The sequence below is a fragment of the Aulonocara sp. 'chitande type north' Nkhata Bay genome, linkage group LG4 (assembly GCF_057382095.1).
Source record: "Aulonocara sp. 'chitande type north' Nkhata Bay isolate Kocher_YH1m ecotype deep benthic linkage group LG4, A_spYH_male_GT1.1, whole genome shotgun sequence".
NCBI lineage: Eukaryota > Metazoa > Chordata > Actinopteri > Cichliformes > Cichlidae > Aulonocara > Aulonocara sp. 'chitande type north' Nkhata Bay.
In genome coordinates, this window is record NC_141347.1 from 27,745,450 (window position 1) to 27,772,801 (window position 27,352).

Genomic DNA, 27,352 nt, shown 5'->3' on the forward strand with positions numbered 1-27,352 from the left:
GCTAAGCCATCGGTTTTATCAAAGGTCACACACCTGCATTTATCCAAACACATTCACCAACGATTTTTAAAGGAGGGGTTCGCCCTTATATCTAAAACGTGTATCGGTTCTCCTTCAGCTGCCTCTCGCTGATCTTAGGTGTCAAGCTGTTTCCGGAGAGAGACACATGCGTAAAACGCGCGATTTTGGCGCTGTTAGTATATATAGTAGACTTTATTAAAAGCTAACTATATGGTTCTTTGTTGCCATCTGTTGTTATGTGGCACACTTAGTGTAATATAAACTTAAGGGTTAGACTTGAGAGTTGAGATGTGAGGTGAGGTGGCGTGGCATGGTAATGAGTGTTACTATATTCGTGTTAATGACAGAAGGGGCATTTTTGCCCAACCTGCCAGGATAGTCAGGTTTGTACGCAACTTGTGTGGCTGACGCGATAGTCCTTTTAAAAAAAACATTAAAAAAACCACGTTTTGACTACATACTGAGTTAAAAGATCTCCTAAAGATGTGGCTGTACATGTTTTCTTAATCATGCTTCTTATCAAGACCAAACTGCACAACCTGACAGGATACACTCAAATGTGCAAAGCACAAAACACATTGAGTTCGGATGCAAATTTACTTTCAATTCTTTTTTTTCTTTTTTTTCAAAACTATGAGCTGTTTCCTATAAGAGCGGCCTGAAAACTGGAGGTTCTGACTCCCAATCTGTTTTCAACGCTCTGAACCACAAGTAACCCTACAGTCTGAGAGTGAAATTCTCTATTGTACTGTGTGGTCTTTGAGTTAAGAGGCCTGATTATACCTTGTATGTAATGCAAAGGGTTTTAATTCCCATTTTGGAATTAACAGGGAGCCAATGAAGAGAAGCCAGTGTGGGTGAAAAATGCTCTCTCTTTCTACACCCTGCCAGTACTCCCGCTGCAGCGGATCAACTGAAGGCTTTTCAGGTAGTTTTCAAGACATCCTGGTTATAATGAATTAAAGTAGTCCTGCCTAGAAGTAATAAACGCATGAACTAGTTTTTTAGTATCACTTTGAGACAGGATGTTTCTAATTTTAGTGATATTCCGCAAATGGAAGAAAGCAGTCCTATATATTTGTTTAATGTGCCCATTGAAGGAAATATTCAGGTCAAAACAACTCCAAGACTCCTCAGTGTTACTGGAGGCCAAGGAAATGCCATTCAGAGTAAATATCTGATTAGACAACATATTTCTAAGATTACAATAGCCTCAGCTGAGTACAATAGCCTCTATGTTATATGAATTTAGAAGCAGAAAATTCGAGGTCACACAGGTCGTTATGTCTTTAAGAGATTCCTGCAATTTAACTAACTGTGTTATCTGACTTCATGGATAGATAAAGCAAAGCAGCACATTTGATAGAGTTGATCATGATATTTTATTACAGAGATCAGAGGATGCTGTAGGTATTAATAGTAGATTCGTGTTTAGCAGGACAAGCACAGACATGAGTTCACTGTCTGAAGCCATAAGAAGATCATTTGTAGTCATCACTAAAACTATGTCTGTACTGTGATGAGCTCTGAAACATGACTGAAACTCTGAAACTGAAAGTATTAATTAATGGTAGGATGACAAAATTTGGGATAATAGGTCAAAGTTAAACTGGAGAAGCTTTCACTGGAACATTCTCTATTTATCTGAACAGACCTGTAAAAATGCCTTCTGAGATGCAGCATCACCACCTTCCAAAAACATCGTATTAGCAGAGGGAATATTTTCTATTGTCAAACTGTATTCACAAAGTCTGTAAGCCTGTTTACCTCTTTACAGTTTTGGATCCAACATTGGTGCAGTCAGTGCCTTAAGTATGTAAGAATTAAATTTGGGAATTTGGCAATTAAATAATCACAGAAATTGAAGGAATTTGTCTGTTATGTACCTTTATAGTAATGACACAATTCCTCCTATGTCCTCACAGTAAAAAGTATTCTATATTTAAAACAGTGCAGTCAATACAAAGTTAAAAAAAAGGCTTCTGCGGTTCTGAAACTGACCCTTCAGCATGAACTGAATGCTTTAACTTTAATGTTTCTTTATCTTAAACCCTCTTTCCTCCTATGTGCTCACAGTAAAAGACTATCTTCACCACACTAATGACCATGAGACTTTGATTGCATTCAATGTTTTATTAAAAGTCAGAGTAGTAGTACGTATGAAAGCACATAATGCAGTCCTCTGCTCCTGTGTGCAGTTTATCTGTATTTCTCAGACAGGGCGAGAGCCACAGCAGCCAGGAACTTGTCCACAGCCACATGGACCTCAGGGCTGAAGTCGTCGGGGAACATGGTGGACAGGACCACGAGGAGGTTGTGAGACAGAACCTGTGGAAAGATGATGATCACACTGAAATGAATGTACTTTTTATTTATTTATTGGTAACCAGAGATCATCATTTCAGATCAACCAGCTACCCAAGGATCAAATGAAAGCTGAGTTAGATTTTAATTTCTGGTTGGATTAATGTTCACAACATGGATAAAAATTACATTGAGAAATGCTGTCCTGATTTAATAATGATCTGTACCTTGAAGTTAGCAGGGTCCACTCTCAGAGTGAAGGCGTGCAGCCCACTGAGGCTCAGAAGAGCTCCGGTCAGATCGTCAATTTTGCTGACAGCATCAGTAACTGCAGCCATCACGGTTGCTCCGTGCTTCCTCACCGGGGCAGAGCCGGGGCTCAGGTCCTTCCAGTGGGAGAAATAAGTCTTGGTTTGAGGGTACACTGTCAGCATCCTGGATAAAAATGTAAGAGAACAAACCAGTGAGTAAAAGACTGAAATGCAGGAGCAGGTTTTTGTAGGCAGTGTGGGGCCATATTTACCTGGAGACAGCATCACAGCCAATTTGTTCCTCCTTGCCAGCCACTTTAGCCCAGAAGGTTTTGACTGTGTTCTTGTCCTTTGCAGAAAGACTGGTCATCTTGCATGTTGTTGCTGTTCTGGTTGGAGTTGCTGTGTTCAGCTCAAACTGTGGAGGTTTTTATACACGAAACAGGAAATGCACACACCCGACCCACCTCACAGATAAGGTACTGGTGTTTGGACAGGTTCAAAATGATACGAAACACCTCCCATGAGATAAACAGACTACAAAATAAAATCTTCATAAGTTCAGGATAACTCATAACAAAGATATAAAACTATGCACTTGTATTTGAGAGCCAGTGAAATGTTTTGATGCGATCTATTGTTTGTTGTTCAGTGTTGTATCACAGTGGGTGGGAATGAAGAAACACGGATTCCAACTTTTGAAATTTTTAGCCATCGTGGCTTCATATTTGCTCACTTGTTTAATATCGGAGTCAAATGGGAAATACTTTTAACTAGTGGAAGTTTATAATAGAGTCTAGTTTTCTGCACAAGTTTCAAATTGAATTATTTGATTAAAAAAACAAACAAAATCATGTTTGCTTCAGAATTAATACATTTTGCCCCATTTTTTGCCTTATCACTTATTAAATCATACAACCAACACCATATACTTTTAATCTAATTTAAAAAATGCTACAGCTTTCCTTATCAGTGTTGGAAACCTTTGATTAAAAAAATTAATTTCCATCTTTACAAAAACTTCTTTTTGATTCATTTTGATGGTGGAAATTAAACAGAACTGCAAAGCGTTACACAGAAGCGGCTTGACCGATGCATTATCTAACAGGGGTTATAAAAGTCTAAAAGCTGTTTTGTTACTTCTTTTTAATACTCATTCAGCAAAGAAGTATTACAAGTCATCCCACTGCCCACCTCCACCCAGCTACATATCTTTGGGTGGAGCAAAATGGCTCCTTTATAAGCTGCATGTGGTGACCTGCCGACCAAAGTAGGATATGCGCAACAGTCAACAAGGCAAAATGGTTGCATGGACAGACTTCGAGCGAGCCACAATCAAGGACATCTTTTCCAAGATCGACTATGAAGTCGTTGGCCCAGCAGCTATTTCCAGGTAAGATCATCGGCATAAAGCTGTTTTTATGCTTGTATGTAAATTTACAAATATAAGAGGGCACATTTTGTGCATTAACATATACTTTTGTTTTAGAAATGTGATTTATCCAAATGTTCTTGTTTCCTCAGGTTTTTGATTGTGTACCCCTGGACTCAGAGGTATTTCGCTGGCTTTGGAAACCTCTACAATGCTGCTGCCATCACATCAAATCCAAAAGTTGCTGCTCACGGAAGGTTGTAATGCAAGGTCTGGAAAAAGTTGTGAAGAACAACATCAAGGCCACATTTACAGAGCTGAGCACGCTGCACTCTGAGAAACTGCAGGTGGACCCTGACAATTTCATGGTAAGCAATGCAGAAATGATGGTACTGCATCCCAAGTAATATGTGTGTGTGTGTGTGTGTGTGTGTGTGTGTGTGTGTGTGTGTGTGTGTGTGTGTGTGTGTGTGTGTGTGTGTGTGTGTGTGTGTTGATGATTTATTTCATGCATGTTGTGTTGTCCTGCAGCTTCTGGGTGACTTCCTGGCCATTGTGGTTGCTGCTCAGTTGGGTAAAGACTTCACTCCTGAGGTCCATGCAGCTTTCCAGAAGTTCCTGGCAGTGGTGGTGTCCTCCCTGAGGAGGCAGTACTACTAGAGAGCTGCAGAGGACCATCACATGTTCTGTTTTTAAATCATGTTTTAATGAGGTTTAAATAAAGAAATCTGTACTGCTCAAGCTATGTATTTTCTGCTATAGTATGCGTGAGCTCATTTATAGTGTTGGGGGAAAGTCCGCACACACACACACACACACACACACACACACACACACGCGCAGACATTTTTCAAGAACTAGAAAATAAATCACTATTAAAATGTCACTGTTCTGAAAGAGACAGTAGTTTAAGATGCAAATGACTTTGAATTAAAAAAAATATATAGCATGATAAAGCGTTTCTGTTTTTGCTCTTTCATTTGGTAAACCAACAAATTTGGCAAAAACAACTCGATTTGGCAGCTTCCCTTCGCGGTGTCAGCCGAATTCTCGCTTTCAATAAGGTTCAGTGTCGTTCAGCTTTGACTACGTTGTTCTGTGTCATAAATTGGCATAAACCACAGAAACAAAAAATACTCATAAAGTATTGTATGCACAAGTTTTGGACCGGTGGGTCAGCGGTCAGCGCTTTGGGAGGAGAACTGCTTGTGACGCATGTGCTTGCCCACCTTACAATTGCAGGTCAAGGCAGATGAAATACAGGCTACTGTGTGCACAGGTAATGGTGGTGGTGCTCTGTTTATGTCTGTGTGTGACTTGTACCCATGCCCCGATAATTGAATTTCAGCGTCTCACTCAGACCGCCGAGAGTGCCCAGTGTGCAAGGCTGGACTGGGACAAAAAAATCGGCCCGGGCATTTTGACTAGAGACCGGCCCACCAGGATAAAGATTGAAAATGTGACGTCATTCAGGGGTAAAACCGCAAAGGATTCTGGGAACTTGTGGCAAGACGTACTAGCGCACGCAGGCTTTCAATTGAACTCAGTTACACAGCGATAAAAAGAAACACAAAAAATGGCAAGAAGCTGTTGTATTATTAACTGCAACAGCCGGTCGCATGACAGCCACGGGAAGCCGATCGTTTTTTTTTTAATCGGATTATGTCCTTGAAGAGAAATGTTTTAAGCCATGTTTCCGAAGTAAGAGCCGACGGATGGTCTGGATATACCAAATATAACTCCCAGAACACTCCAGTTCACATGTTAGTCTGCTCCAAGCATTCCCACAAAGGTCAGAGTTTTTAGTCGTTAATACATCATTTTTCTTAACATAATTGGTGATATAGGTTACAAGCAAGTCTGGCGCTGAACAGAAATTGTCGCTATGCTCCTTTATTTATTGTGCATAAATAGTGAATTGTCCTGACACAATATTGCGTTTCGCTTCTGTTATTATGGTACATTGACAAAAACATATACGTTTATTCACAGGATAAAACAGTTGTTTTGTATCACTAATTGTCCAGTGCGATTACAACATACAGTATTATTGTCACTGCTACATTTCTGTAATGCCTACCAGAAATTATTTCCACTACTAATTAATTACCGTTGAGCTCAAAGGTCCTATTAATAAACAGTTAACGAATGTGTATCTATGAAGACGATTTGTGAGACTGGTAAACTTACCTTTGTTCGTACGATGGTCTTTCGTTCTACACGGTGCATTTCAAGGTCCTGTACCCATCCGTCAGTAAACTGTTCCTGGGCTTGTTGCAGTGACCTGAAGTTACTAAACTTCATGAGTGTATGCACTCACTCCAAGAATGTGTAATTATAAATATGAGCGTAGTGAAAGTTGGGCAGCACGCTAACGTATTTTGTCCCTCTGTGTGCTCGTAAGGGTCTGACCCTTTCACTGGTTTGATTTTTCCTCGTATCTTTTCTTTGTCTTTTCGTCGAGTCTGTCTTTGTACGGACCGGCATTGTTCTCCTTCGTTTTGTACATTCCTTTTTTGTGCGGCAAAGAAAAACAAGAAGGTATTGGAACCGGAGAATGAACGTTTTGCGGTGTTGCAAATGTTTGCATTTGATGCGGTACTTGGATTGTTTTGCCACAAGTTCCCGGCATGCAATGCGCGAAAATCACGTGATTGCTAAACAAGGGGGCGGGTGCATTCGGCCTCCTCGGCTGTAATTGGTCCAGCCCAGAGTTGATCATGACCAATTGGCCAATCCAACACCTTTCATTATATATACCCTTCCTAAAAATAAAATAAAATAAAATAAAAAATCCATCGGCCCATAAAAACAAAAAATCGCCAGCGGCCCACCGGGCAAATGCCCGGTACGCCCGATGGCCAGTCCAGCTATGCCAGTGTGCATGTCCAAACTCATACTCATGCTGAACACAAGCTACACCATTAAAAACAGTCTAAATGTGTGACTTGTAGTCGCTGTTTCTGAATGGTCTGTCACTGGTCATTTAAACACATCTGTGACTTGTATGAGTTTTGGCTATATGGCGGTGCGACGTTGGCACGCAGTCTAGATTTTGATACCTGTTCGCTGAACCATCTGAGAAACCAGTCACTGGTGATGTGATCCAAGTATGATATACGGAAAGCATGTATTGCTTTGGTTATTGCATGTTAGATGGACTATGGGGTCTTTGTGGCCACAGAGACTTTGTTCTGATGTTTGAAAACGAGCATACAGTGTAAACGGAATCGAAGTTGTGGCAAATGACGTGCCAGAATTAAAAAACATACTTAAAACATGGCTTATTTTTTCATACTGTGTGTGGGTTTTTTCATCTGTGTTGTAACCTGTGGGAATGAGCGTATTCTTCTCTACAAAAGCTTGAATAAATGGACACATAGACATTCTTATGTTTGTGAATTTTATTGAACAAGCCCCCACATATGATGAGGGTTGCTGACATTCATGCCACACGTTGGTAGCTTCTGTCTTGATGTTTAGCGGTATCTCTCGGACAGAGCCCAGGCGACGTTATTGAAGAACTTGTCCACGGAGACGTGAACCTCCGGGGTGAAGTCCGCAGGGAAGTACATGCCCAGGACCAAGATCATGTTGTGAGTGAGGATCTGTGTTTGTGACAGAAACAGCAGATTAGATTAAATCAGGCACTTCAGACATCCCTACATTCACTTAGTTTTTTAGTTTTTTAACGCTCACAATCTAAACTAAAGTACGTGCACAAATAATGATTATAATTTCTGGTAGGTTTAAAGGTCGCAATATTTTGTTACCTTGAAGTTGGCAGGATCCACGCGGAGCTGGCTGGCATGCAGCTCACTGAGCTTGCTAAGGTGGTTGGTAAGATCATCAATGTTCTTGGCAGCTTTTCCCACAGCTCTCATGATGGTTGCACCATGCTTCTTCACCTGCGGACTGTTAGGGCTCAGGTCGCCCCAGTGAGAAAAGTAGGTCTTGGTCTGAGGATAAGCAGTCAGCATCCTGTAAAATACAGCAGAAGGAAATACGAAGAAGTTACAAAAAAAGCAAAGAAAAAATAAAGAAAAACCCACCCTCTTAAAAAAGCCCGTGTCATCCCTACTTTAAAATGAGATCTTACCTGCCCAGAGCTTCTCCACCCATCTCGGCGCCCTTTGACTCGACTTTGGCCCAGAAGGTCTTCACCAGGGTCTTGTCTTTCGAAGAGAGACTCATGACTGCCTTTGAATTTCCGGGATGCAAGGGAAAATGCTGATCAAAAAATGCTGCTTGGTTGGATCTGTCAGTGCGTCTTTATGTCGACCCAAATGGTGCCACGCCCAAGTATCAAATCCAGAATGCATGTCTGATAAGCAAACTGCTTATCAGTCAATTACGTGATATCACGTAATTGACGCAATTGACAATTAAAAAAAAGAAAAAGAAAAACTGAATGGCTGCACTGCACGAAAATCTTTAAACAACTGGCGAATAGATTTTATGCAAAAAGAAATATGCTCTAAGCAAAAATGGCATTAAACATAAATCATAATTTAAAGGCTGCACTGTTAGTCAGAGTTTGATATTTTAAAAATAAAAACACGTTGTTTTATAGCCAACAAGGAGCACAAATACCCTCCTAAAGTTAAGAGAGCACATATCCTTTTGGATAAATAAACTGTATGATATCTTAGCTTATTTAAAAGCAGGTGTTAAAAAGCTGGTATTACTGATATTACTGGTCCAATTTTGTGTGTTTTGACTGACTAATAGTATGGATTATTTGTAGCTGAGTAATTTTAAGTGACAGCAATATCTGAGCCAAATGACGTTATCTATCCGGTTGGCACTGACCGTTGCCCAAATTTGCTTTACGCAAAACACACGTCATTAAACAGGCGGGCGCAGATTATCCAATCAGATGCTTCGATGACTGAAGGAGGGGGTGCGGGTTAAACGAATAAAAACGGGAATCTCAAGTAAATCATTCACAAGCAGATTTGTGAGAACTTGTGAGAACCTGTTCGTGAACTAGGAGACTTGCACCCCGTCAAAATGGTCGAGTGGACAGATGCTGAGCGCAGTGCCATCATAAACCTGTGGGGAAAGATTGATGTGGGGGAAATCGGTCCCCAGGCCCTCTCCAGGTAACCTGCAGCTCATAGCAATTCAGAAACGTGGTCGTTTGTTATGCAACTTTTTTTACTATAATGTTGAAACTTGGCCGAAGCGAATATATCAACACGTTTCTTTGTGTATGTAGAAGCACTTATTAATGCTATATGCACTAAAATTAATATTGTTTCTCTGGTTTTATTTCAGGCTTCTGATTGTGTACCCCTGGAGTCAGAGATACTTACAAGCCTTTGGAGACCTGTCCACCAATGCCGCCATTATGGGAAACCCCAGAGTGGCACAGCACGGAAGGATCGTGATGGGTGGTCTGGAAAATGCTGTGAAGAACTTGGACAACATCACTCAGACCTACGCCAAACTGAGCGTTATGCACTCCGAGAAACTCCACGTGGATCCCGATAACTTCAGGGTATGCCCCCACCAGCACCCAGAAACAATCATCACACATGGACCTGAAAAAGGTTAGCTAATTAGTTTGTGTTTATTAACTCTGTTAAGCATTTTCTTTCTCTCATTTTAGGTGTTCGCTGAATGCATCAGCCTGTGCGTTGGCGCTAAGTTTGGTCCCAGCGTCTTCACCGCTGAGGTCCAGGAAGCCTGGCAGAAGTTTTTGTCCGTGGTCGTTTCTGCCCTGGGTAGACAGTACCACTAAATTTCTGGAGTGCCAGTTCATCAAAGATGTGCAACAGTGACATCATATATCTTTTTGACTCTGTTGCCAGATGCACCAATAAATAAAACCTCAAATCATACTCATTCTCTGTGCGATCATTTGACTTGTTCTTTTAACCGACAATACAACATCAAGAAGGAGATCTCGGACAGTCAATAGTCCTCAATAGAAGTCGCCTATATGTTTGAGTATAATATAAATATTACAAGTATGCCTCACCGATAATCCGTTTCGTGACTTTTTCCTTTACTGTTAAGTTTTGCTTTTCGTATAAAAAAGGGTGAAAGGGATCCAAAGTTGTTGTTCTCTGGCTGCATGGGAAGTATTGTTGATGTAAGTGAAGTGTTCCAAAATGCAAAGAAGAACATCAGCTATCAGGCATTTTACGCATATTTAAAGTTAGCGCGTTAACAACGAGTCAATCTGCGAGCTCAGAAAAAAGTATTTCTTCTTTAGTGCAGAAAATTCGTTTATAACCTCGACCCAACATAACACAAGAACACTGCTAGGCGTATAGCGGCAACATTATAAAAACGCTATGCTTTTGTTTTTTTAAAACGTCTTGAATGAAATTCAAAAATGACTGAAGGATATAATATAAGTACTGTCGCGATCGGACGGGCCATAATCCTGATTGAGCTGATCAGTTTTTAAAACAAGTTTAATTGAATGGGGTAATTTAAGGCCAAGAAATAAACTTTCATACGTTTCTGATATGAAGTGGACCCGCGGATCATTTATTTGGGTGGGGAAAGCCTGAATGTTCAGATAATGATAGCATGGCATAATCTAAGTTCATCAGCTGTTGGAAAATTACTTGATACAACAGGATGGGGAGGTGGTTATGTTTACGTGAGGATATTTTGATGCCATACCATACCATCTCTGGGCATTTCCATTGTGTTTTGCAGTGATAGTCGACACGTAGTCTGTGTAGCTCAGACTCATCCGTCCGCTTTTAGTGTGCTGGAAATATAGGACCCTCATACCATCTGCTGGTTCATTTTTGCCAGTCATTAAGCGGAAAAGCTGATCACTCAGCAGCTCAGAGTGCGGAAGTAAAACTGTTTATCCAATTCGCTCAGGTCATGGTTAAGTGGACGGAACTGGAGCGCAGCACTGTGAAAGCTATCTGGGAAAAAATTGATATAGATGAGATTGGGTCACAAATTTGGGCAAGGTAGGTGATTGTGAAAGTTTTACTGTTCAAGAACGGATCGTAAAAAAATCCTAAAAACGAAAAAAATATTCTGGCAATTTTCTCTCAATACATTATTATTAGTATTGCTATTTAATTAGTTGATGGGTATTTCGTAATAGTAAAATTCAATGCCTGGTTTAAAAAGAAATAAATAAAGAAAAAACGATCGTGAAAAATTCTTATTTTTTAAATATTCCATTGTTTAAGGGTACGTTGTATATTTAGGGATTTTTTCTCCAGTTAGTTCAGATTTTATCACGTGGTATCGTTTATGCTCATTAACCTGTACCACTGACTGTTGCATTGTCAGAGTCTTGATAGTCTACCCCTGGACTGAGCGATATTTTGGTTCTTTTGGAGATCTCTTCACCATCACTGCTATTTTGAAAAACGACAAAGTGGCGGCTCATGGAAGGATGGTGCTGAAGGCTCTGGACAAAGCAGTGAACAACATGGACAACATGAAACGGACGTATGCTGATCTGAGCCGGTTGCATTTTCAGAAACTCGAAGTGGACCCTGATAGCTTCAGGGTAAGCAACACTTTTCCTCAAACCCACATGAAAAAAATACATGACGTTTTGCACTTGTAGAGTTTTCATGGTGTTTTCTCTTTTTTTCCACAGCTGTTGGCAGACTGTATCACTATCACAATCGCATGCAAACTCAAGTCAGCCCTGAGCCCCCAGAGTCAAGCTATCTGGCAGAAGTTTATATATGCTGTGGTCGACGCTATGAGCAGTCAGTACCGCTGAAAAGAACCTATTTGGAGATAATACAACTTAAAGAAAAACACAAAACAAAAAACGTGTGTTAGCCCTGATATAAGTTTGACATGAGTGCATTTCAGTTTGTTTTTTATCAGTTGGAGCTTGGTGAGTCTCATACTGAAGACAGTTACTAAAGACAAAACTGAAGTCAAAGAGACCCCAACACACACAAGCAGCAAGTGAAAGTAGTCTGACAGAGCTAAAGGAGGAAACAGCATTTAGTGACTTTCATGGGTTCCAGATTTCAGACAGTTAAGAACTTGTCATGGACTGAAAGTTGTTGTTTTTTTTTCCAACTCTGTGAAAAGTTAATAAAACATAAAAACTATTTTTATAGTTAATATTATGTCACCTTTTCAAATTACTGTGAGCCTCTGAATATGGGGAACTGTATTAATGGCTATAATTCCTAAAATTAATACAGTACCTTTGCTAAACCACTTGAAATAATGCTGAAAGTCTTTCCATCAATCACACATTCATTGTTACATCTGCCAAACAGGTTATGTTTTTGGTAGTGTTTGCACATGTGTCATTCTGTCAGTAAACAAATGAGCTCAACCAGTCTTTAATGAATTCTGATAAAACTTTTTAGGGATGGGTCATGTTGACACAATTTGGTTAACGTCCACAGCGGTCTTCACAGTCAACTAAACAATTTACTTGAGGTCTGTTGCAGGGAAGGCCCAGCTTATTTCATAGAGATAATGCCCTAATGACATTCTGCAACAATCTCCTCGCTGCAGTCTACACCTGTCGTACATTAAAAACATTTGATACACTAAGAAATGAAAAACATTATAAAGGAAGCCCAGAACCTAGTAAGGCTGCTGAAATCTTATATCAAGCAAAAATGGAAAATATATCTGACTTAGTAATGAAGGTCCAAAGAAAATGCAGTATGTCCTGAGGGAGGTAATATATAATTAATAGTATTGGCATTGTCATTTCACGGCATTTTAAGGGAAATTTTGAATCAACAAGTGTAACTGCAGTTAATGAGAGGAGAAAAAACATGGCGGAAAATCAAGTTTAATTGTCTTGATAGAAAAATATCTGGGTCACAGTTGCATTGTTGAAAACAACCATCCCAAATTTGAACGCCTATTTGTTTGAATTTGTAAAACAGACACCATATAAGGGTTTTAATGTTGTAACGGTTTTAATGTATAGAGTGTGTTCCTCCTAAGGCTTGGATTTTACAGTGGCACCAACAGGGTTGATGGTATCCATGTGGATTCAGACAGAAAGAAGATACAGGAATTGGGTCATATAATTGTTTATTTTAAACAAGAATGACAGAACAATCAAACAGACATAAAAGGAAGGCCACAGGGACACAAACAAATTGATCAAAAATCTCTGGTCATATTCAGTCTAATAGATTCACCATGAACAATGACCCAGAAAGCTCAAAGTCATCACACAGATAATGTAAACAAATATAAAAGATGTCCTAATATTCACATTGTGTGAAAAATGTGAGTATTAAGTGAGAAATACGCAGTTTGTAGCATTGGCGCGTTTAGACCCTTTTCAGTAGTGATGGGATTTCCGGCTCCTTTTAGAGAACCGGCTCTTTCGGCTCGGCTCACTAAAAGAACCGGGTCTTCAGGTTGTTTTATTGCTTTAATTAATTTATTATTAACAACAATATAAAATTATGCACAAAAATAATTACTAATGTAAAAAAAAAGTGGTTTTATTTATATATGTTTATATATAAATATATACAATGGCCCCTAGAGACAAAGCATGTACAATTTCCTCCAAACTCCAAAACACATTTCTAGCGTTAACTGAACTTCCAAAACAGAGCTACCTAGATCACTTAAATTACACAATTGAACGCATATGTGTATTGTTTGTGTATTTATTCACAAGCACACACATATATTCAAAAAAAAAAAAAAAAAGTTCATTTACCTGTTACTACCACACACCAAATCCGGTCGTTGGTACTTCCTGGCTTGTGTAGCCACTGGGTAACAAAAGCTCAACACTGCCCCCTAGCATCCTGGAGCACTTCTGTTGTGTTTGTGTCTGTTTTGAAACTTGTACGTGCTTTGTCTCTAGGGGCCACCGTAAATATACTTTTATTTATTCACTCCACATAAAATGTAATAAATAAATCATATAATACAAAAAACAACTATTCACATTTCAACTTTCAACTATTTAAATTGTCAGCTTTTTCCTTTTAAACAAATTTTAAGTGAAACAACACAAAACACTGCAAACCACAACAAAATTAAATATAAATAAAATATGAAAACAAAAAGAACATGCACATTCTCTGTCATATAGGCCTGCATGAATAAACTTTCTGAATCCTTTATCATCCGTAACTGAAAATAGCTGTGGATGATTACTACACCTTTCTAATGTGACGTTGTTATCCCTGGCTCTCTTTCTCTGTCTCTCCCTCCTGCTCTGTTCCTGTGCTACTGCGAGTGTAACTATCGCTCCTCCCCCCTCTTCCCAGGGCAAAGCACAAGGCTCGCGTGCAGAGTGAAGCGGAAAAAAGTGTGAGAGAGAGGGTGAGAGAAAGAAAAAAAAAAAAACCCATGGCTCCCGATAAGGAGCCGGCTCATGTCGTTCATGTCAAAGACCCGGCTCTAAGAGCCGTTTCGTTCGTGACCGACACATCACTACTTTTCTGGATGCTCAACCACCCTAAAAGCAACATGCCCTTTTAATGCTACATTTTCCAAACTTCTCTGTTGGAGATCATACAGCAGATTACAGTGAAATCAAGTCCAGTGTTCTTGATGTCAAGTTGCTATTAGTGCACTCAAACAGAGGAGCTGCATGAGAGACAGGGATGGAAAGGGTTAGAGGTAAAGAGCAAAAGTCAAAGACAGCAAAAGCTGTAGCTTCTCTTTTGCCCACATTCATTGATGATGATTTCATGATCTAAAGTTTGTGCAAGTTTCTCCTCTTTTTCTGCTTTACTACAAATTTTGCTTTAACTTACTTTCAAAAGTTATATTAAGAACTGTGATCATTTATTCAGAATCATTCTTCGTGCATAGTGGTCAGTACAGTGGACAGCTATTCAAAGGCTGTTTTCTTGTATCCGTTTCAGTGTTGATGGCACACTTGCACTTAAACCACTACATCGGACACTGATGTGTCACTCCATACCAAATTCATAGGTCAAAACGTAGGTTGTCCACCTAAGTGGACATGTAACAAACTCTTTGAAAAGTACATGTTTAAAAAAAATGAAGTTCAAAAATCTTTTTTTTTTCATGCCTAAAGATGACTAAAACTACTTAAGAATAAAAATCCTGACTGAGGTTGTCATAATTCATGCATGAAAGGGTTCAACACTGAAATATAATCCAAAAAAGATATTTCTTTTGGATATGTTTTAATGTTTATCCTGTAACATTCAGGTCTGCAAAGGTGAAAATTATGTTTACATGCAGCATAATATGTTGGTATAATTGTAAGGCAGAATGGATGACGTTATGACTGGGGGCTGAGGCCTCCTAGTGGTTTGATCCTAGAATCGTCCCTGGTGTGTGGCTAATTGTCCCAGACGAACAAGGCAACTGATCATAAGAATGCAATTCTCTTCTTTGCCACAAGAAGTCACTGCCGGAAAAAATGAGTATGGTGCAACAGACCCCTGCTTGTGTGAGAGCACTGCAGACAGAACGAGGGCTCGAGTCATTTTGTTGTCCTGTCATAATCATATCGGACATGGTCGGGAGGTATGACTGAGAGCAGTGCATAGTTACAAGGTTTATAAAACAACTGAAGCCGCTCAAAAAGAAGACGATTGAGCACACTTGGTGTTTTACCTGGCAAAGAATTAGACGTTTATTTGACCAACGGACAGGAACCGACTTGGCCATTCAGTCTTGACGTTTTCTCACTGCGCGAGTGCACACATATAGGTACATTTAACTGAAGCAAATCAGATGGTGACAGCTAGAGTCAAAGCAGGTTCTAAACTTAAACATTAGCTAAAAATACCCGACTCACTGCCAGAGGCGGAGGCAGACATTTGATACACCCGGGGCTTAGCCCTAAAGGTAGTATGCATGTGGGATTTTTTTTTTTTTTTTTTGGGGGGGGGGGGGGTGTTCACCTGCTCTTGTTCCCTCTCTGTTCTGTCCTCATTCTCCTCTCTCTCCCTCTCTGCTCCTCTCTCTCCCTCTCTCCTCCTCTCTCTCTCTCCCTCTCCTCTCTCTCCCTCTCTGTTCCTCTCTCTCCCTCTCTCCTCCTCTCTCTCTCTCCCTCTCCTCTCTCTCCCTCTCTGCTCCTCTCTCTCCCTCTCTCCTCCTCTCTCTCTCCCTCTCCTCTCTCTCCCTCTCTGCTCCTCTCTCTCCCTCTCTCCTCCTCTCCTCTCTCTCCCTCTCCTCTCTCTCCCTCTCTGTTCCTCTCTCTCCCTCTCTCCTCCTCTCTCTCTCTCCCTCTCCTCTCTCTCCCTCTCTGCTCCTCTCTCTCCCTCTCTCCTCCTCTCTCTCTCCCTCTCCTCTCTCTCCCTCTCTGCTCCTCTCTCTCCCTCTCTCCTCCCCTCTCTCTCCCTCTCCTCTCTCTCCCTCTCTGCTCCTCTCTCTCCCTCTCTCCTCCTCTCTCTCTCCCTCTCCTCTCTCTCCCTCTCTGCTCCTCTCTCTCCCTCTCTGCTCCTCTCTCTCTCCCTCTCCTCTCTCTCCCTCTCTGTTCCTCTCTCTCCCTCTTTGTGCTGACAATCATCAAATATACAGTTGAAACCAGATATTTACACACTTTTCAGATAAAAACACTTTTTTAATTGTAACATCAAATCAGACTAAATGTTTATTTTTTTAGATTGATAAATATAAAAACATGTTTGTTAACTTTAAGAGTAAAGGGAGAAACTATCTGTATTTCTTAATCAAAAATGGCACCCAATTGTATTCAAAATTGAGCCACACTTATGGAGCTCCACAGTTCTTTTCCTGGTGTTTTGGTTGACATCTTTGGTTGATTTTCCCATTTCAAAGAAACAGGCTGTGTTTTGCCTTATATGCAGCCACCAATTTACTCACATGGACTCTGCTAACCTATCAGAAGCTTCTTCAGCTCAGAATGGAATCGTCTGGAGTTTTCTTATTAATTAATAATAAACTAAGTGTACATGTACTCCTAAATTTGATGAAAGTGATAAAAAATAGACAGCTCTGTCTCTCTTTATTCTGACATTTAACTAATTCAAAGGATATTTATTTATCCAAAGCAAAACAAGTTTACTCTAAATTGATGTTGTACAGTAATAAAATGTTCTTGTGTTTTCCATAAAGTGTATGTAAGTATCTGGTTTAAACTGTGAATATACTGCTGTGTATTGAAGTTCCTCTTGTTTTCCATAGAAATATACTGAACAACATACAAAGCATAATATATAAAATAACATCTACCAGAGTTTTTTCTTTGAAAGAAGCTCCTTATGCCCATTCTTGTATATCAGTGCATTACTGAAACCGATTTATTTAGCCGCGGAGGGTAACGACTGAAAATATGAAATAAACACATGTGTAAGCTAAGACTCTATAAAGAAACAGCATTGTTGTTGTTCTGCTTTTCATTTCGCCATTTGTTGATTCACTCGAAGAGCAAGTAACGTAATATTGGTCAAGTGATCAGTTTGATATCAATCTTTTGTGATTCACCGTCATATTTACATTATTTGTACAGTACGAATGATTTGCTTTTGGTACCTGGTCGATCTTCAGCTCTCCTTAGTCTGCTTGGCTCCGTTTCTCCAACAGGCAGCAGCTCCCCCCGGCCCCTCGCTCAGTCGCTGAGCTCGGATCATACCAATATTAGGAGGGATTCACGCACAGTCATAAATTTCCACAGTGTGCACTATGTGCTTCGAATATTGTGTGTAGTTTTTGTTTTATACAGTTGTCAGCCAGGCATCTAACTATGAAAAAATTACACTCCAAAAGACCCCGGGCTTCTGACAAAACAACCCGGGCTTAAGCCCAGTAAGTCACCCCCCGCTCCGCCACTGCTCCCTGCAATGCAATGAAATAAACTAACACCAAGAGCGAATGTATAATTGTAACCGCGTCGATATGTCGTGGTGCAGCCAGTGCTGCTCCTGCATTATCATGTTTTGTTTTGTTTTTTTAAAAACAGGCCCACCCACTGAAACGATAAGCCTCACAGTAAAAACGAACGCGGCGAATGGCATAATCATCATGTTTGTAACTGATAGCACAACCAACAGGCCTATTAATTAATTGTAGAATTTAGATTTTAAATCAGAATCCACGGACTGATTGTTAAAGCGTACTGATTTAATTTATCTCATATAAATTGCAATTACAAAGGCAGTTAATAAAGTAAATAAACACAAGCATATATACAAATGTATGTATGTTTAAAAAGTTATTCTTGGCCGTCATAAACATGAAGCAGTAGTTTTGAGTAAAGGCAACTGGAACATATGACATCAAAGGTTTATTTATTCAGAATTAATTATTACGGAAAATATTTTTGACATAAATTGAATGTATACCAATCAAGTACATTTTATTTGACCAAATTCAATTACATTTAGCGTTTGACATGTATGTAAGAAAACTATATGGAAAACTTACATTTAATCAAATTACTTGAATTCAACATTTTGGACATAAATCTCTTTTGAGTGTAAATAAAATATTGAAATAGCAGTTACTAAGTTATATTTACATTTTTTTTCTTGTAGTTTGGTGTGAAACAAAATAAAAGCTTTAACCTCCAGTTAATAAGGAGTGTGATTTGTGAGGATAAACACTTGTTTAATTAGAACAAATAAAAAAATCATCTTTAGATTTACTCATCTAAAGGAGTGAGCCAAAATAAAAATGTTTGGATTAATTCCAAAGTGGAGGTTATTTATAGACCCTTACCATCCCTCAAGAGCGCATTTCCAGTGTGGGGCAAAGCTGAAACGATAAGATATTTGGCTTGTACACATACCATATGTGTTTCTTAGCAGCCAGTTAATTCATTAAGGCCAGTTTTTAACGTCCGAGCATTACCAGCACGTCCAAGTTTGAGCAGTTTGAGCAGGTGATACGAGGGTTTCACTAGCTGTCAGTTTTGTACGCTTCAGTTGGATGCCCGTGGGAAATATAATTCTGATTGTTTCGTCCTATATTATAGAACACCGTGAGACTTTGGTTTCGTGTTTATCTCATGCCAGCTGTTACATGTCATTTGGAATCCTTCCAAACGCCTATAGCATTATCTTGAAGGGGGGCTGGGTGTGCCTATGTTCCACTGCATCCATAAAACCCCTCCGTTTGCAGCGAACACGGCATTGAACTTGAAAAAAAAAAGTCCAGAGGAAAGATGAGTCTTTCTGCTAAGGACAAGGAGATAGTCAAGGCCTTTTGGGCTAAAGTGTCGGGAAGGGCGGATAACATTGGCGGTGACGCTGTTGCCAGGTAAATAAGAAAAAACACGAGGCGAATTTAACCCGCTTCTGCATTTTTATCTATTACTTACTGGCTTATTCACCTGTGTTTTTGCCCAGGATGCTGACAGTGTACCCTCAGACCAAGACTTACTTCTCCCACTGGAAGGACCTGAGCCCCAGCTCTGCCCCACTGAGGAAACACGGAGGAATGGTGGCAGCTACAATAACCGATGCTGTGAACAAAATCGACGACCTGGCAGGGAGTCTTCTTACCCTCAGTGAGCTGCATGCTTTCACTCTGCGAGTGGACCCTGCAAACTTCAAGGTATTTGTTTATTAAATCATGAAAGCGGTTCAGAAAACCTGTGGGTTTGCTTTAAAGATTAATTGGACTACAAATTAAACGCTTGCTTAAACATTTTTTAGTAGTTTTTATTTAAATGTGCCTCCATAGGCTACTGGTTGAGACTGCATCCCTTCTAGTGAGGAACTAACGTCATCATTAATTATTCTTTGATTTAGAAGCCTATAAATCTGTCCCATCCACACATGGATAAGGCCATATGCAAATATAAATAAATCATAAGTTGAACCCCAATTCGTGACATCGAGCTACAGTTATCTTTAGGATAAATGAAATGTGTGTTTCAGCTGCTGCAGCGCAAAAATGTTACACTTTTAAACAAACAGGGAAGTTGCCTGTGTTGTCAGCAAGTCAAAGCACGACACTGTCACCGAAGAAACACAGGATAGACTGAGTTATGATTCAGATAACTGATCTTTGATGTCATAATCCCTGATTCTGCTAAAGAAGTGTCACGATCTTTGTACAGATTCTTGCTCAGAACATCCTGGTGGTTCTGGCCACTATGTTCCCCGTCGACTTCACCTCTGAGGTCCATATGGCTTTAGACAAGTTCCTGGCTGCCTTGGCTCGTGCCCTGTCTGTGAAATACCGATAAATTGCATACTGGAGGCGACGAGCGGCAGGGGCTCAGATAGCAATTCACTGCCAGTCTGAATCTGAATAAATCAAATGCAATGAAACTGCCGTGTTTGTTTGGGGTTTTTTGTGTGGTGTACATTAAAAATACTTTACACCACAATACTTTATCATCCGTCATAATTTATGAGAGGTCCTTTGATGCGAAAGTCACAGCATGACTTATTTTTATTTTACACCATCTTATTTAAAATTTGAAAGAATAATAATAATAATAATAAACTTTATTTATAAAGCACACTTAAAAACCAAGGGTATGCCAAGGTGCTTAACAAGTAAAATAGAGTATAGGAGGAGGATAATAGAAATAGGACCAAAGCAAGTACTAAATATGCAAGCAGATAACTGTCACTAATACATAGGAAAGCAACAGGTACAGAGCAAACAAGAATTTAAATGAGCATAAAAGTGCATGATATAAAATCATAAAAGAAATATTAACTAGAGGGAAAGGCAAGATTGAATAAGTGGGTTTTTAATCGTGATTTGAACAGTGCAATGGAATCAGATGCGCGGAGGTCGAGAGGAAGGGTATTCCACAGTACCGGGGCAGCCAGAGCAAACGCACGGTCACCCCGGGACTTCAGTCGAGATCTGGGTTGGGTCAGAAGTAGTTGAGTGGCAGATCTGAGTGTTCTAGCAGGAGTATGTGGTTTGAGAAGTTCACTAAGATAACTTGGCGCTAATTTATTAATAGTTTTGAAGGTAAGGAGTAATATTTTAAATTGAATACGGTACTTTATGGGCAGCCAATGCAGGCTAGCTAGGACAGGGGTAATATGGCAAAATTTCCTGGTACCAGTCAAAAGGCGGGCTGCTGCATTTTGGACTGTTTGCAGTTTAAGAAGAAGAGAAGAGGGAAGACCATAGTACAAGGAGTTACAATAATCCAACCTGGAGGTCACAAAAGCGTGAATAAGCTTCTCCAGGTCCTCATGCGGAATATAATGCCTAGCCTTAGAGATAAGGCGCAGTTGGTGGAAGCTAGATCTCACTACAGCAGACACTTGCTTATCGAGTTTGAGCGAGCTATCCAGCAGTACACCCAAGTTACTGACATAGTCACAAGAAAAACTAGCAAAGGAACCCAGGGCAGCACAGAGTTGGGCACGAGGGATTTTACTGTTGAACACCACAATCTCAGTCTTCTTATCATTTAAAACGAGGGAATTTTAAATAGGCTAATTAATATCTTACACCCACTATTTAACTCTTCTGTTACACCCTGATATAGTTGCAAATGCTAGAAAAAAAAAAGAAAAAACAACAAAGTGAAAAATAAGCTCGTTGTTTTATTGATTTAAGCCTCCTCAAGACATGATATAAAAAACAGAGTATGTAACGGTCCTATTATGAAAAAGGGGAAATAAAACAAACAACTTGAGGTATATGCTTCATATATCTTATTTATTAACATCATTTTGAGGTACAATTTAACAACAGAGTGTGTGACGGTCCTCTGCAGCTCTCTAGTAGTACTGCTTTCTGAGGGAGGACACCACCACTGCCAGGAACTTCTGAAAAGCTGCGTGTACCTCAGGAGTGAAGGCTTTACTCAGCTGGGAAGCAACCACAATGGTCAGGCAGTGACCCAGGAGCTGTAACACAACACAACATGCATGAGATATCATGAACATGCTAAATAAATACATAAATATCAATAGAAGCCAGTACCATCAGTTCAGCATTGCCTACCATGAAATTGTCAGGGTCCACCTGCAGTTTCTCAGAGTGCAGCGCGCTCAGCTCTGCATATGTGGCCTTGATGTTGTCCATGTCCTTCACGGCTTTTTCCAGAGCTTCCATGATGACTTTTCCATGAGACGCAACCCTTGGATTTGATGTGATGGCAGCAGCATTGTAGAGGTTTCCAAATCCACCGAAATACCTCTGAGTCCAGGGGTAGACAATCAGACACCTGCGGAAACAGAAAATTTTAAATAGCTCACAATTACTAAAGAAGAGTCATATATAGAGTCATATAATCTTGCACATTCTTTAAGGGAGAAACATGGTCATACCTGGAAAAAGCTGCTTGCCCAACGACCGCATAGTCGATCTTGGAGAAGATGTCCTGGATCGCGGTGCGCTCAAAGTCTGTCCAACCATTTTGCTTTGTTGAGTTTTGCACTTGTCCTGTTAGTCAGCAGCCCACCACACGCAGCTTTTAAAGGTCTGTTTCGCTCCACCCAAAGATATGCAGTTGGGTGGAGTAGGACAGTAGGGTGGATAAACCGAGTTACATGTAACGCTTTGTACTTCTTTGTTCGTGTAACTTGAAAATCAGTCAAGAGAAAACAAGCTTTCCAGTGTAAGTCTTCGTCACATTTGTGCCAGCTTAGTTAATTAGTTTCATTATTCATAAACGTTTTCGTTACCTGATGTTTTCAGTATTACAGTTTTAAAAAATCATTTTAATGTTAGGGAATCACACAGAGCTACATTTTTAAGTTCGGGAAATTCAGAATATCATAAGAACACCTTCTGAATCGAGCTGACTCACAGACCAAATCCCAGTCTCATTTAACAGATCTGCAGACGTTTTTTTTAATTAGCTTAATTAACTGTAAGTAAACATAAATAAAGAATTGTTTAAAGATAAGGTGAGATTAAAAAAAACCCCAGAAGATTCCACTGCGCTGGAGAGATAGCATTTTGGTTTTTATTGAAACTTTTTTGGTCTCATTTTTCCATACTTCTATATCTCTTCCGCTAATTTTAGGTTGATTTTGGCAGAGCTATCATGCCCTGTGCTCAGATGGGAACCTAGAAATCAACTTTCCTTCCTGAGGCTAACGGCTCAGTGTGCACCCACCTGTTGAACATCAGATATGTTTCAGTAAGGTGTTGGCTGCTAAGATATAACGTCATCATGTACAAGTCATCATGTTGGTAACTGACAGCCTTGCAAAATCTAGAACTTGAATCAGTATTTCTAGTCCTCTACATGTTTAATTTTGGTTTTTCAGTACTAAGCTGTATGCTACGTAATTTTTATAATATGTTCTTGTATAATAATAATAATAATAATAATAATAATAATAATAATAATAATAATAATTATAATTATTGTTATTGTTATTGTTATTATTATTATTATTGTTGTTGTTGTTGTTGTTGTTGTTGTTATTATAAATTTAAAATGTCCATTTTACTGCTTTGACTTATTTCAGCACCACATTAATATGAACAGCAACAGACTCAAAGACAACAATCACTGTCACTGGAAATCTATGTTTTGGGTTTTAAAACTGCAAACTTTTAGTATTCAGTTGGATTAATTGAATTAATTTATTAAATAAATGAATAAATAAACACTGCCTTGAGACTGGCTTACGGACTGGTCTTCAGAGCCACCATCGCAATTTTATCTTGCGTTTATCTCGAGCAGAACCTTGTGGTCATATCTCTGAGGTGGCCCGGGTGTGTCCATTGCTTGTTTCATGTATAAAAGCCCCCGTAGTTTGAGCTGATCAGGAAAAGCGAAAAACAAAACAAAAACAGGCAACATGACATCCCTTTCCGAAAAGGACAAGAACATAGTCCAAACTTTCTGGGCTAAAGTGGCTGGCAGGGAGGAGGACATCGGTTGTGATGCTGTCTCCAGGTAAATATGCCTTATGATATACAACCTATGACCCCAACTGGACAGACCCTCTGCTGCATTTTTTACCTACTATTTACTTAACCTACATTTTACCTATGCTGACAGTGTACCCCCAGACCAAGACTTACTTCTCCCACTGGAAGGACCTGAGTCCCGGTTCTGACCCGGTGAGGAAGCACGGAGCAACCGTGATGGCTGCAGTTACTGATGCTGTCAGCAAAATTGATGATCTGATCGGAGCTCTTCTGAGCCTCAGTGAGCTGCACGCCTTCACTCTGAGAGTGGACCCTGCAAACTTCAAGGTACTTATTTATTAAATCATAGCAGTGAAACTTTTTAGTGTTTTGCTGTGAAGGTTTGGACCTAAATAAAACAGATCACAACTTTTGTGCATTTTCGTATTAATATAAAAATAATTTAATAGATTTAATATTTTTTTGTCTTTAGACATCCCAAGTTTTTCTTCCCAAATCACTATTCTCAAGCATATCTATTTTCTGTCTAAATTACACTTAACCCAGACTGTGCGGTTCAATCGTACAAAAAAAAATGTTTGCAGAATATTACAGCAATTAAATGTGACTTTAAATGTGGCTATCATGTTTTCACAGGTTCTCTCTCACAACCTCCTTGTGGTCCTGTCCACCACATTCCCCAACGACTTCACCCCCGAGGTCCACGTGGCTATTGACAAGTTCCTGACTGCGGTGGCGCTTGCCCTGTCTGAAAAGTACCGATAAATTGCACTCTGACGGTCAACAACATGGGCTTGGATACTCCCAAACTGATTTTTAATGTAAAAACAAATAAATAAATCTAATACAGTACTGCTGTTATCTGTGTGGTGAAGTGAATTTATTTAAAGTTGATATCAACTTTCAATTTGGTGGCAAATCTAAAAAATAAAAACAATATACGTGTAATAAAGGAGGGCTGAGATGAAAGGCCAACAAAATGTGCCAGAATTTATTAAAAGTCAAGATGAGTGACCAATAAGCTTTCAGCTGGCCACTAAATAAAACTTAATGTGCAAACACAGAAAGAGTGTTCAAAGTAATAGCCTACCTTTCTAACCATTAAATGCGAGCTGCCACAGAGTAACGATTTTATTTGTTTCTACAGCTATAATGTTGTGCAATAAAAGTAACATCGCTATAACTTTATTGCAGGCTATAGGAGGCTGCCGATGTTTTGCAGATCCCAGCACAAATTAATATTCTGACGATTATATTTTTTAAAATAATATCAACATTAATTCTATTCATTCTATAAAATAGCTTTTTAGATGCCTGTATATATATTGTTGCTGCAGCAATTATGCTTTAAAATAACATGGAAAATCCAATCCAAGATAAACCCAGAACACAACACAGCAGCACATGCTGTAGTTTGCTGAGAACATCTTTATTATTGTTTATGATTCCTTTATAATTGTCCAGAGCAATGCAATAACCAACAAAATTTGTAAAGCAAAGAAAAAAATGTGTACGTTCAAATGATTTATAAAACCAAACGCTGCAAACTTTATTTTCATTATAACCATGGCCAGGGTCACATGCTCTTATTAGTAATTGACAGTTTATTTGACCTCGATCAGTTACAGCACAATCTGATTTACTAGAAGTTATGCCTTTAAAAAAAACACCCCAGAAGAAGATAGTAGTGATGTGGGAGAATAAGGTATCGATCTGATACCAAGTAAATAAAGGCCCAGTTTTGCCCATACCAATACTGATACTGATACTTTAAATCTATATAGGCAGTTTATGTAGGGGAGAGCAGTGTATCAGGATTTATGACATGAGTCATGTCATACAGTTTACGAATTCTTAACACATTTTTAATGTCGTTCTACACTAATGAGTCGACACAACTTATCTCACAAAGTTCAGTGGGCTACATACTGAATTTAGAGAATACAAACAAATTATCAACCCTATTGCACTGCAATCGATCCAATACCATGGTTGTTATGGATACCATCAACTAGAAGACACAATGGTGTTTTCCTTTTACAAGTATCACCTTGCTCACATTTGTCTGTGTGTGTTTGTGTTTGGATGTAGTTGTATTTCGTTTGTACATCAGCTGTCTCACAGAACAGTATAAAAGAACAGTGTGTAGGCCTATATATTTTTCTATATATGAACAAAGCTTACAAGACTCTCAAAGAGTTACTTTTATTTACTAATATGACCATATATTCTGAAAAAAGGGGAAATAAAATGAACAACTTGAGGTATATGCTTCATATATCGCATTTATTATCAGCATTTTGAGTCACACTTTAAAAACAGTCCTCTGTAGCTCTCTAGTAGTACTGTTTTCTGAGGGAGGACACCATTTAAAAATTAAAAGAATAGGCTCATTTATAGGTTGCACTACAAGATACACCCACCATTTAACTCTTCTGCTACACCCTGATATAATTACAAATGTTGGAAAAGGAAAAAACAACAAAGTGAAGAATATGCCCATTGTTTTATTTATTTTAGCCTCCTTAAGACATGATTAAAAAAACTGAGTATGTGACGGTCCTCTGCAGCTCTCTAGTAGTACTGCTTTCTGAGGGAGGACACCACCACTGCCAGGAACTTCTGAAAAGCTGCGTGTACCTCAGGAGTGAAGGCTTTACCCAGCTGGGAAGCAACCACAATGGTCAGGCAGTGACCCAGGAGCTGTAACACAACACAACATGCATGAGATATCATGAACATGCTAAATAAATACATAAATATCAATAGAAGCCAGTACCATCAGTTCAGCATTGCCTACCATGAAATTGTCAGGGTCCACCTGCAGTTTCTCAGAGTGCAGCGCGCTCAGCTCTGCATATGTGGCCTTGATGTTGTTCATGTCCTTCACGGCTTTTTCCAGAGCTTCCATGATGACTTTTCCATGAGACGCAACCCTTGGATTTGATGTGATGGCAGCAGCATTGTAGAGGTTTCCAAATCCACCGAAATACCTCTGAGTCCAGGGGTAGACAATCAGACACCTGCGGAAACAGAAAATTTTAAATAGCTCACAATTATTAAAGAAGAGTCATATATAGAGTCATATAATCTTGCACATTCTTTAAGGGAGTGAATATCAGAAACATGGTCATACCTGGAAAAAGCTGCTTGCCCAACGACCGCATAGTCGATCTTGGAGAAGATGTCCTGGATCGTGGTGCGCTCAAAGTCTGTCCACACAACCATTTTGCTTTGTTGAGTTTTTCACTTGTCCTGTTAGTCAGCAGGTCACGGCGTGCAGCTTTTAAAGGTCTGTTTCGCTCCACCCAAAGATATGCAGTTGGGTGGAGTTAGACAGTGGGATGTGCCAGTGTGGGGTTTGGCAGGACTATATTCACTTCACCATCAAACTGAATCAAAGAAAATGATTCAGTTTTTTCATTATCATTGAATCATAAATTAAATTCTAAATTATTTTCATTCATCACTCTCAAAATCTGCGAATTTAGCCTCTGACCACTCAGATAGCTAATTGTGTCTACTCAGGTATACATGTGAGCCTCATTAGCTTTTATTATTTTATGTCCTGTTTTTTACATTTCACTGCAATGAAGGATCACCTCTGTCTAAACAGGAAATCTCAACTTTTGAGCTCTTTTGTGAACAAAAAAAGAAAAAAGTAAAAATAAACCCACAGATATCCAGG

The 27,352-nt window shown here is 39.5% G+C and overlaps 8 protein-coding genes and 1 pseudogene across 10 annotated transcripts; 5 read left to right on the forward strand and 4 right to left on the reverse strand.

Annotated features, from left to right (window-relative positions):
- Positions 1 to 2,167: 2,167 nt before the first annotated feature.
- LOC147332834 (hemoglobin embryonic subunit alpha-like) lies at positions 2,168 to 6,514 on the reverse strand. Its single transcript, XM_086289603.1, has 4 exons — positions 6,139 to 6,514; positions 2,849 to 4,587; positions 2,553 to 2,760; positions 2,168 to 2,349 (listed from the first exon to the last, which is right to left on the reverse strand). The coding sequence occupies exons 2-4, from the start codon at positions 2,944 to 2,946 to the stop codon at positions 2,221 to 2,223; spliced, it is 435 nt and encodes a 144-aa protein (XP_086145729.1). The 5' UTR covers positions 2,947 to 4,587; positions 6,139 to 6,514; the 3' UTR covers positions 2,168 to 2,220.
- LOC147332835 (hemoglobin subunit beta-like) lies at positions 2,189 to 4,685 on the forward strand (annotated as a pseudogene). The gene is made up of 6 exons (XR_015128842.1): positions 2,189 to 2,334; positions 2,427 to 2,772; positions 2,934 to 3,055; positions 3,738 to 3,969; positions 4,101 to 4,316; positions 4,480 to 4,685. The product of XR_015128842.1 is annotated as a hemoglobin subunit beta-like (transcript).
- Positions 6,515 to 7,334: 820 nt separating the features above from the next.
- On the reverse strand, positions 7,335 to 8,210 carry LOC147332836 (hemoglobin subunit alpha-B-like). Its single transcript, XM_086289604.1, has 3 exons — positions 8,048 to 8,210; positions 7,722 to 7,929; positions 7,335 to 7,556 (listed from the first exon to the last, which is right to left on the reverse strand). Exons 1-3 carry the CDS (start codon positions 8,140 to 8,142, stop codon positions 7,428 to 7,430), a joined length of 432 nt encoding a protein of 143 aa, XP_086145730.1. The 5' UTR covers positions 8,143 to 8,210; the 3' UTR covers positions 7,335 to 7,427.
- Positions 8,211 to 8,883: 673 nt separating this feature from the next.
- LOC147332837 (hemoglobin subunit beta-A-like) lies at positions 8,884 to 9,794 on the forward strand. Its single transcript, XM_086289601.1, has 3 exons — positions 8,884 to 9,053; positions 9,229 to 9,451; positions 9,563 to 9,794. Exons 1-3 carry the CDS (start codon positions 8,962 to 8,964, stop codon positions 9,692 to 9,694), a joined length of 447 nt encoding a protein of 148 aa, XP_086145727.1. The 5' UTR covers positions 8,884 to 8,961; the 3' UTR covers positions 9,695 to 9,794.
- A 781-nt stretch (positions 9,795 to 10,575) lies between these two features.
- Positions 10,576 to 12,014, forward strand: LOC147332838 (hemoglobin cathodic subunit beta-like). The gene is made up of 3 exons (XM_086289602.1): positions 10,576 to 10,895; positions 11,227 to 11,449; positions 11,543 to 12,014. Exons 1-3 carry the CDS (start codon positions 10,804 to 10,806, stop codon positions 11,669 to 11,671), a joined length of 444 nt encoding a protein of 147 aa, XP_086145728.1. The 5' UTR covers positions 10,576 to 10,803; the 3' UTR covers positions 11,672 to 12,014.
- A 6,574-nt stretch (positions 12,015 to 18,588) lies between these two features.
- Positions 18,589 to 23,083, forward strand: LOC147332839 (hemoglobin embryonic subunit alpha-like). Its single transcript, XM_086289608.1, has 3 exons — positions 18,589 to 19,107; positions 19,197 to 19,404; positions 19,913 to 23,083. The coding sequence occupies exons 1-3, from the start codon at positions 19,013 to 19,015 to the stop codon at positions 20,039 to 20,041; spliced, it is 432 nt and encodes a 143-aa protein (XP_086145734.1). The 5' UTR covers positions 18,589 to 19,012; the 3' UTR covers positions 20,042 to 23,083.
- LOC147332840 (hemoglobin subunit beta-2-like) lies at positions 20,796 to 23,442 on the reverse strand. The gene is made up of 4 exons (XM_086290819.1): positions 23,424 to 23,442; positions 22,104 to 22,218; positions 21,778 to 22,000; positions 20,796 to 21,680 (listed from the first exon to the last, which is right to left on the reverse strand). Exons 1-4 carry the CDS (start codon positions 23,440 to 23,442, stop codon positions 21,552 to 21,554), a joined length of 486 nt encoding a protein of 161 aa, XP_086146945.1. The 3' UTR covers positions 20,796 to 21,551.
- Positions 23,167 to 25,360, forward strand: LOC147332841 (hemoglobin embryonic subunit alpha-like). Of its 2 annotated transcripts, none has more exons than XM_086289607.1 (3): positions 23,167 to 23,690; positions 23,785 to 23,991; positions 24,301 to 25,360. In XM_086289607.1, exons 1-3 carry the CDS (start codon positions 23,592 to 23,594, stop codon positions 24,427 to 24,429), a joined length of 435 nt encoding a protein of 144 aa, XP_086145733.1. In that variant the 5' UTR covers positions 23,167 to 23,591; the 3' UTR covers positions 24,430 to 25,360. The 2 variants fall into 2 exon arrangements, with proteins under 2 accessions (XP_086145733.1, XP_086145732.1); XM_086289606.1 differs by having other exon boundaries at positions 23,167 to 23,689; positions 23,795 to 23,991.
- Positions 25,083 to 27,186, reverse strand: LOC147332842 (hemoglobin subunit beta-like). The gene is made up of 3 exons (XM_086289605.1): positions 26,801 to 27,186; positions 26,465 to 26,687; positions 25,083 to 26,367 (listed from the first exon to the last, which is right to left on the reverse strand). Exons 1-3 carry the CDS (start codon positions 26,890 to 26,892, stop codon positions 26,239 to 26,241), a joined length of 444 nt encoding a protein of 147 aa, XP_086145731.1. The 5' UTR covers positions 26,893 to 27,186; the 3' UTR covers positions 25,083 to 26,238.
- Between the last annotated feature and the right edge of the window lie 166 nt (positions 27,187 to 27,352).

What these genes read in the sequence shown, in the direction of transcription:
- LOC147332834 (XM_086289603.1), bottom strand. Translation starts at nt 2,946, where the DNA reads ATGACCAGTCTTTCTGCAAAGGACAAGAACACAGTCAAAACCTTCTGG. An exon ending in GGCTGTGATGCTGTCTCCAG is followed by an intron (nt 2,761 to 2,848) that starts GTAAATATGGCC and finishes ATTTTTATCCAG; the next exon opens with GATGCTGACAGTGTACCCTC. An exon ending in TGGACCCTGCTAACTTCAAG is followed by an intron (nt 2,350 to 2,552) that starts GTACAGATCATT and finishes ATCTTTCCACAG; the next exon opens with GTTCTGTCTCACAACCTCCT.
- LOC147332836 (XM_086289604.1), bottom strand. Translation starts at nt 8,142, where the DNA reads ATGAGTCTCTCTTCGAAAGACAAGACCCTGGTGAAGACCTTCTGGGCC. An exon ending in GGTGGAGAAGCTCTGGGCAG is followed by an intron (nt 7,930 to 8,047) that starts GTAAGATCTCAT and finishes TGTATTTTACAG; the next exon opens with GATGCTGACTGCTTATCCTC. An exon ending in TGGATCCTGCCAACTTCAAG is followed by an intron (nt 7,557 to 7,721) that starts GTAACAAAATAT and finishes TCACAAACACAG; the next exon opens with ATCCTCACTCACAACATGAT.
- LOC147332837 (XM_086289601.1), top strand. Translation starts at nt 8,962, where the DNA reads ATGGTCGAGTGGACAGATGCTGAGCGCAGTGCCATCATAAACCTGTGG. An exon ending in GGTCCCCAGGCCCTCTCCAG is followed by an intron (nt 9,054 to 9,228) that starts GTAACCTGCAGC and finishes GTTTTATTTCAG; the next exon opens with GCTTCTGATTGTGTACCCCT. An exon ending in TGGATCCCGATAACTTCAGG is followed by an intron (nt 9,452 to 9,562) that starts GTATGCCCCCAC and finishes CTCTCATTTTAG; the next exon opens with GTGTTCGCTGAATGCATCAG.
- LOC147332838 (XM_086289602.1), top strand. Translation starts at nt 10,804, where the DNA reads ATGGTTAAGTGGACGGAACTGGAGCGCAGCACTGTGAAAGCTATCTGG. An exon ending in GGGTCACAAATTTGGGCAAG is followed by an intron (nt 10,896 to 11,226) that starts GTAGGTGATTGT and finishes TTGCATTGTCAG; the next exon opens with AGTCTTGATAGTCTACCCCT. An exon ending in TGGACCCTGATAGCTTCAGG is followed by an intron (nt 11,450 to 11,542) that starts GTAAGCAACACT and finishes TTTTTTCCACAG; the next exon opens with CTGTTGGCAGACTGTATCAC.
- LOC147332839 (XM_086289608.1), top strand. Translation starts at nt 19,013, where the DNA reads ATGAGTCTTTCTGCTAAGGACAAGGAGATAGTCAAGGCCTTTTGGGCT. An exon ending in GGCGGTGACGCTGTTGCCAG is followed by an intron (nt 19,108 to 19,196) that starts GTAAATAAGAAA and finishes GTTTTTGCCCAG; the next exon opens with GATGCTGACAGTGTACCCTC. An exon ending in TGGACCCTGCAAACTTCAAG is followed by an intron (nt 19,405 to 19,912) that starts GTATTTGTTTAT and finishes ATCTTTGTACAG; the next exon opens with ATTCTTGCTCAGAACATCCT.
- LOC147332840 (XM_086290819.1), bottom strand. An exon ending in GGGCAAGCAGCTTTTTCCAG is followed by an intron (nt 22,001 to 22,103) that starts GTATGACCATGT and finishes CTGTTTCCGCAG; the next exon opens with GTGTCTGATTGTCTACCCCT. An exon ending in TGGACCCTGACAATTTCATG is followed by an intron (nt 21,681 to 21,777) that starts GTAGGCAATGCT and finishes GTTGTGTTACAG; the next exon opens with CTCCTGGGTCACTGCCTGAC.
- LOC147332841 (XM_086289607.1), top strand. Translation starts at nt 23,592, where the DNA reads ATGACATCCCTTTCCGAAAAGGACAAGAACATAGTCCAAACTTTCTGG. An exon ending in GTTGTGATGCTGTCTCCAGG is followed by an intron (nt 23,691 to 23,784) that starts TAAATATGCCTT and finishes TACATTTTACCT; the next exon opens with ATGCTGACAGTGTACCCCCA. An exon ending in TGGACCCTGCAAACTTCAAG is followed by an intron (nt 23,992 to 24,300) that starts GTACTTATTTAT and finishes ATGTTTTCACAG; the next exon opens with GTTCTCTCTCACAACCTCCT.
- LOC147332842 (XM_086289605.1), bottom strand. Translation starts at nt 26,892, where the DNA reads ATGGTTGTGTGGACAGACTTTGAGCGCACCACGATCCAGGACATCTTC. An exon ending in GGGCAAGCAGCTTTTTCCAG is followed by an intron (nt 26,688 to 26,800) that starts GTATGACCATGT and finishes CTGTTTCCGCAG; the next exon opens with GTGTCTGATTGTCTACCCCT. An exon ending in TGGACCCTGACAATTTCATG is followed by an intron (nt 26,368 to 26,464) that starts GTAGGCAATGCT and finishes GTTGTGTTACAG; the next exon opens with CTCCTGGGTCACTGCCTGAC.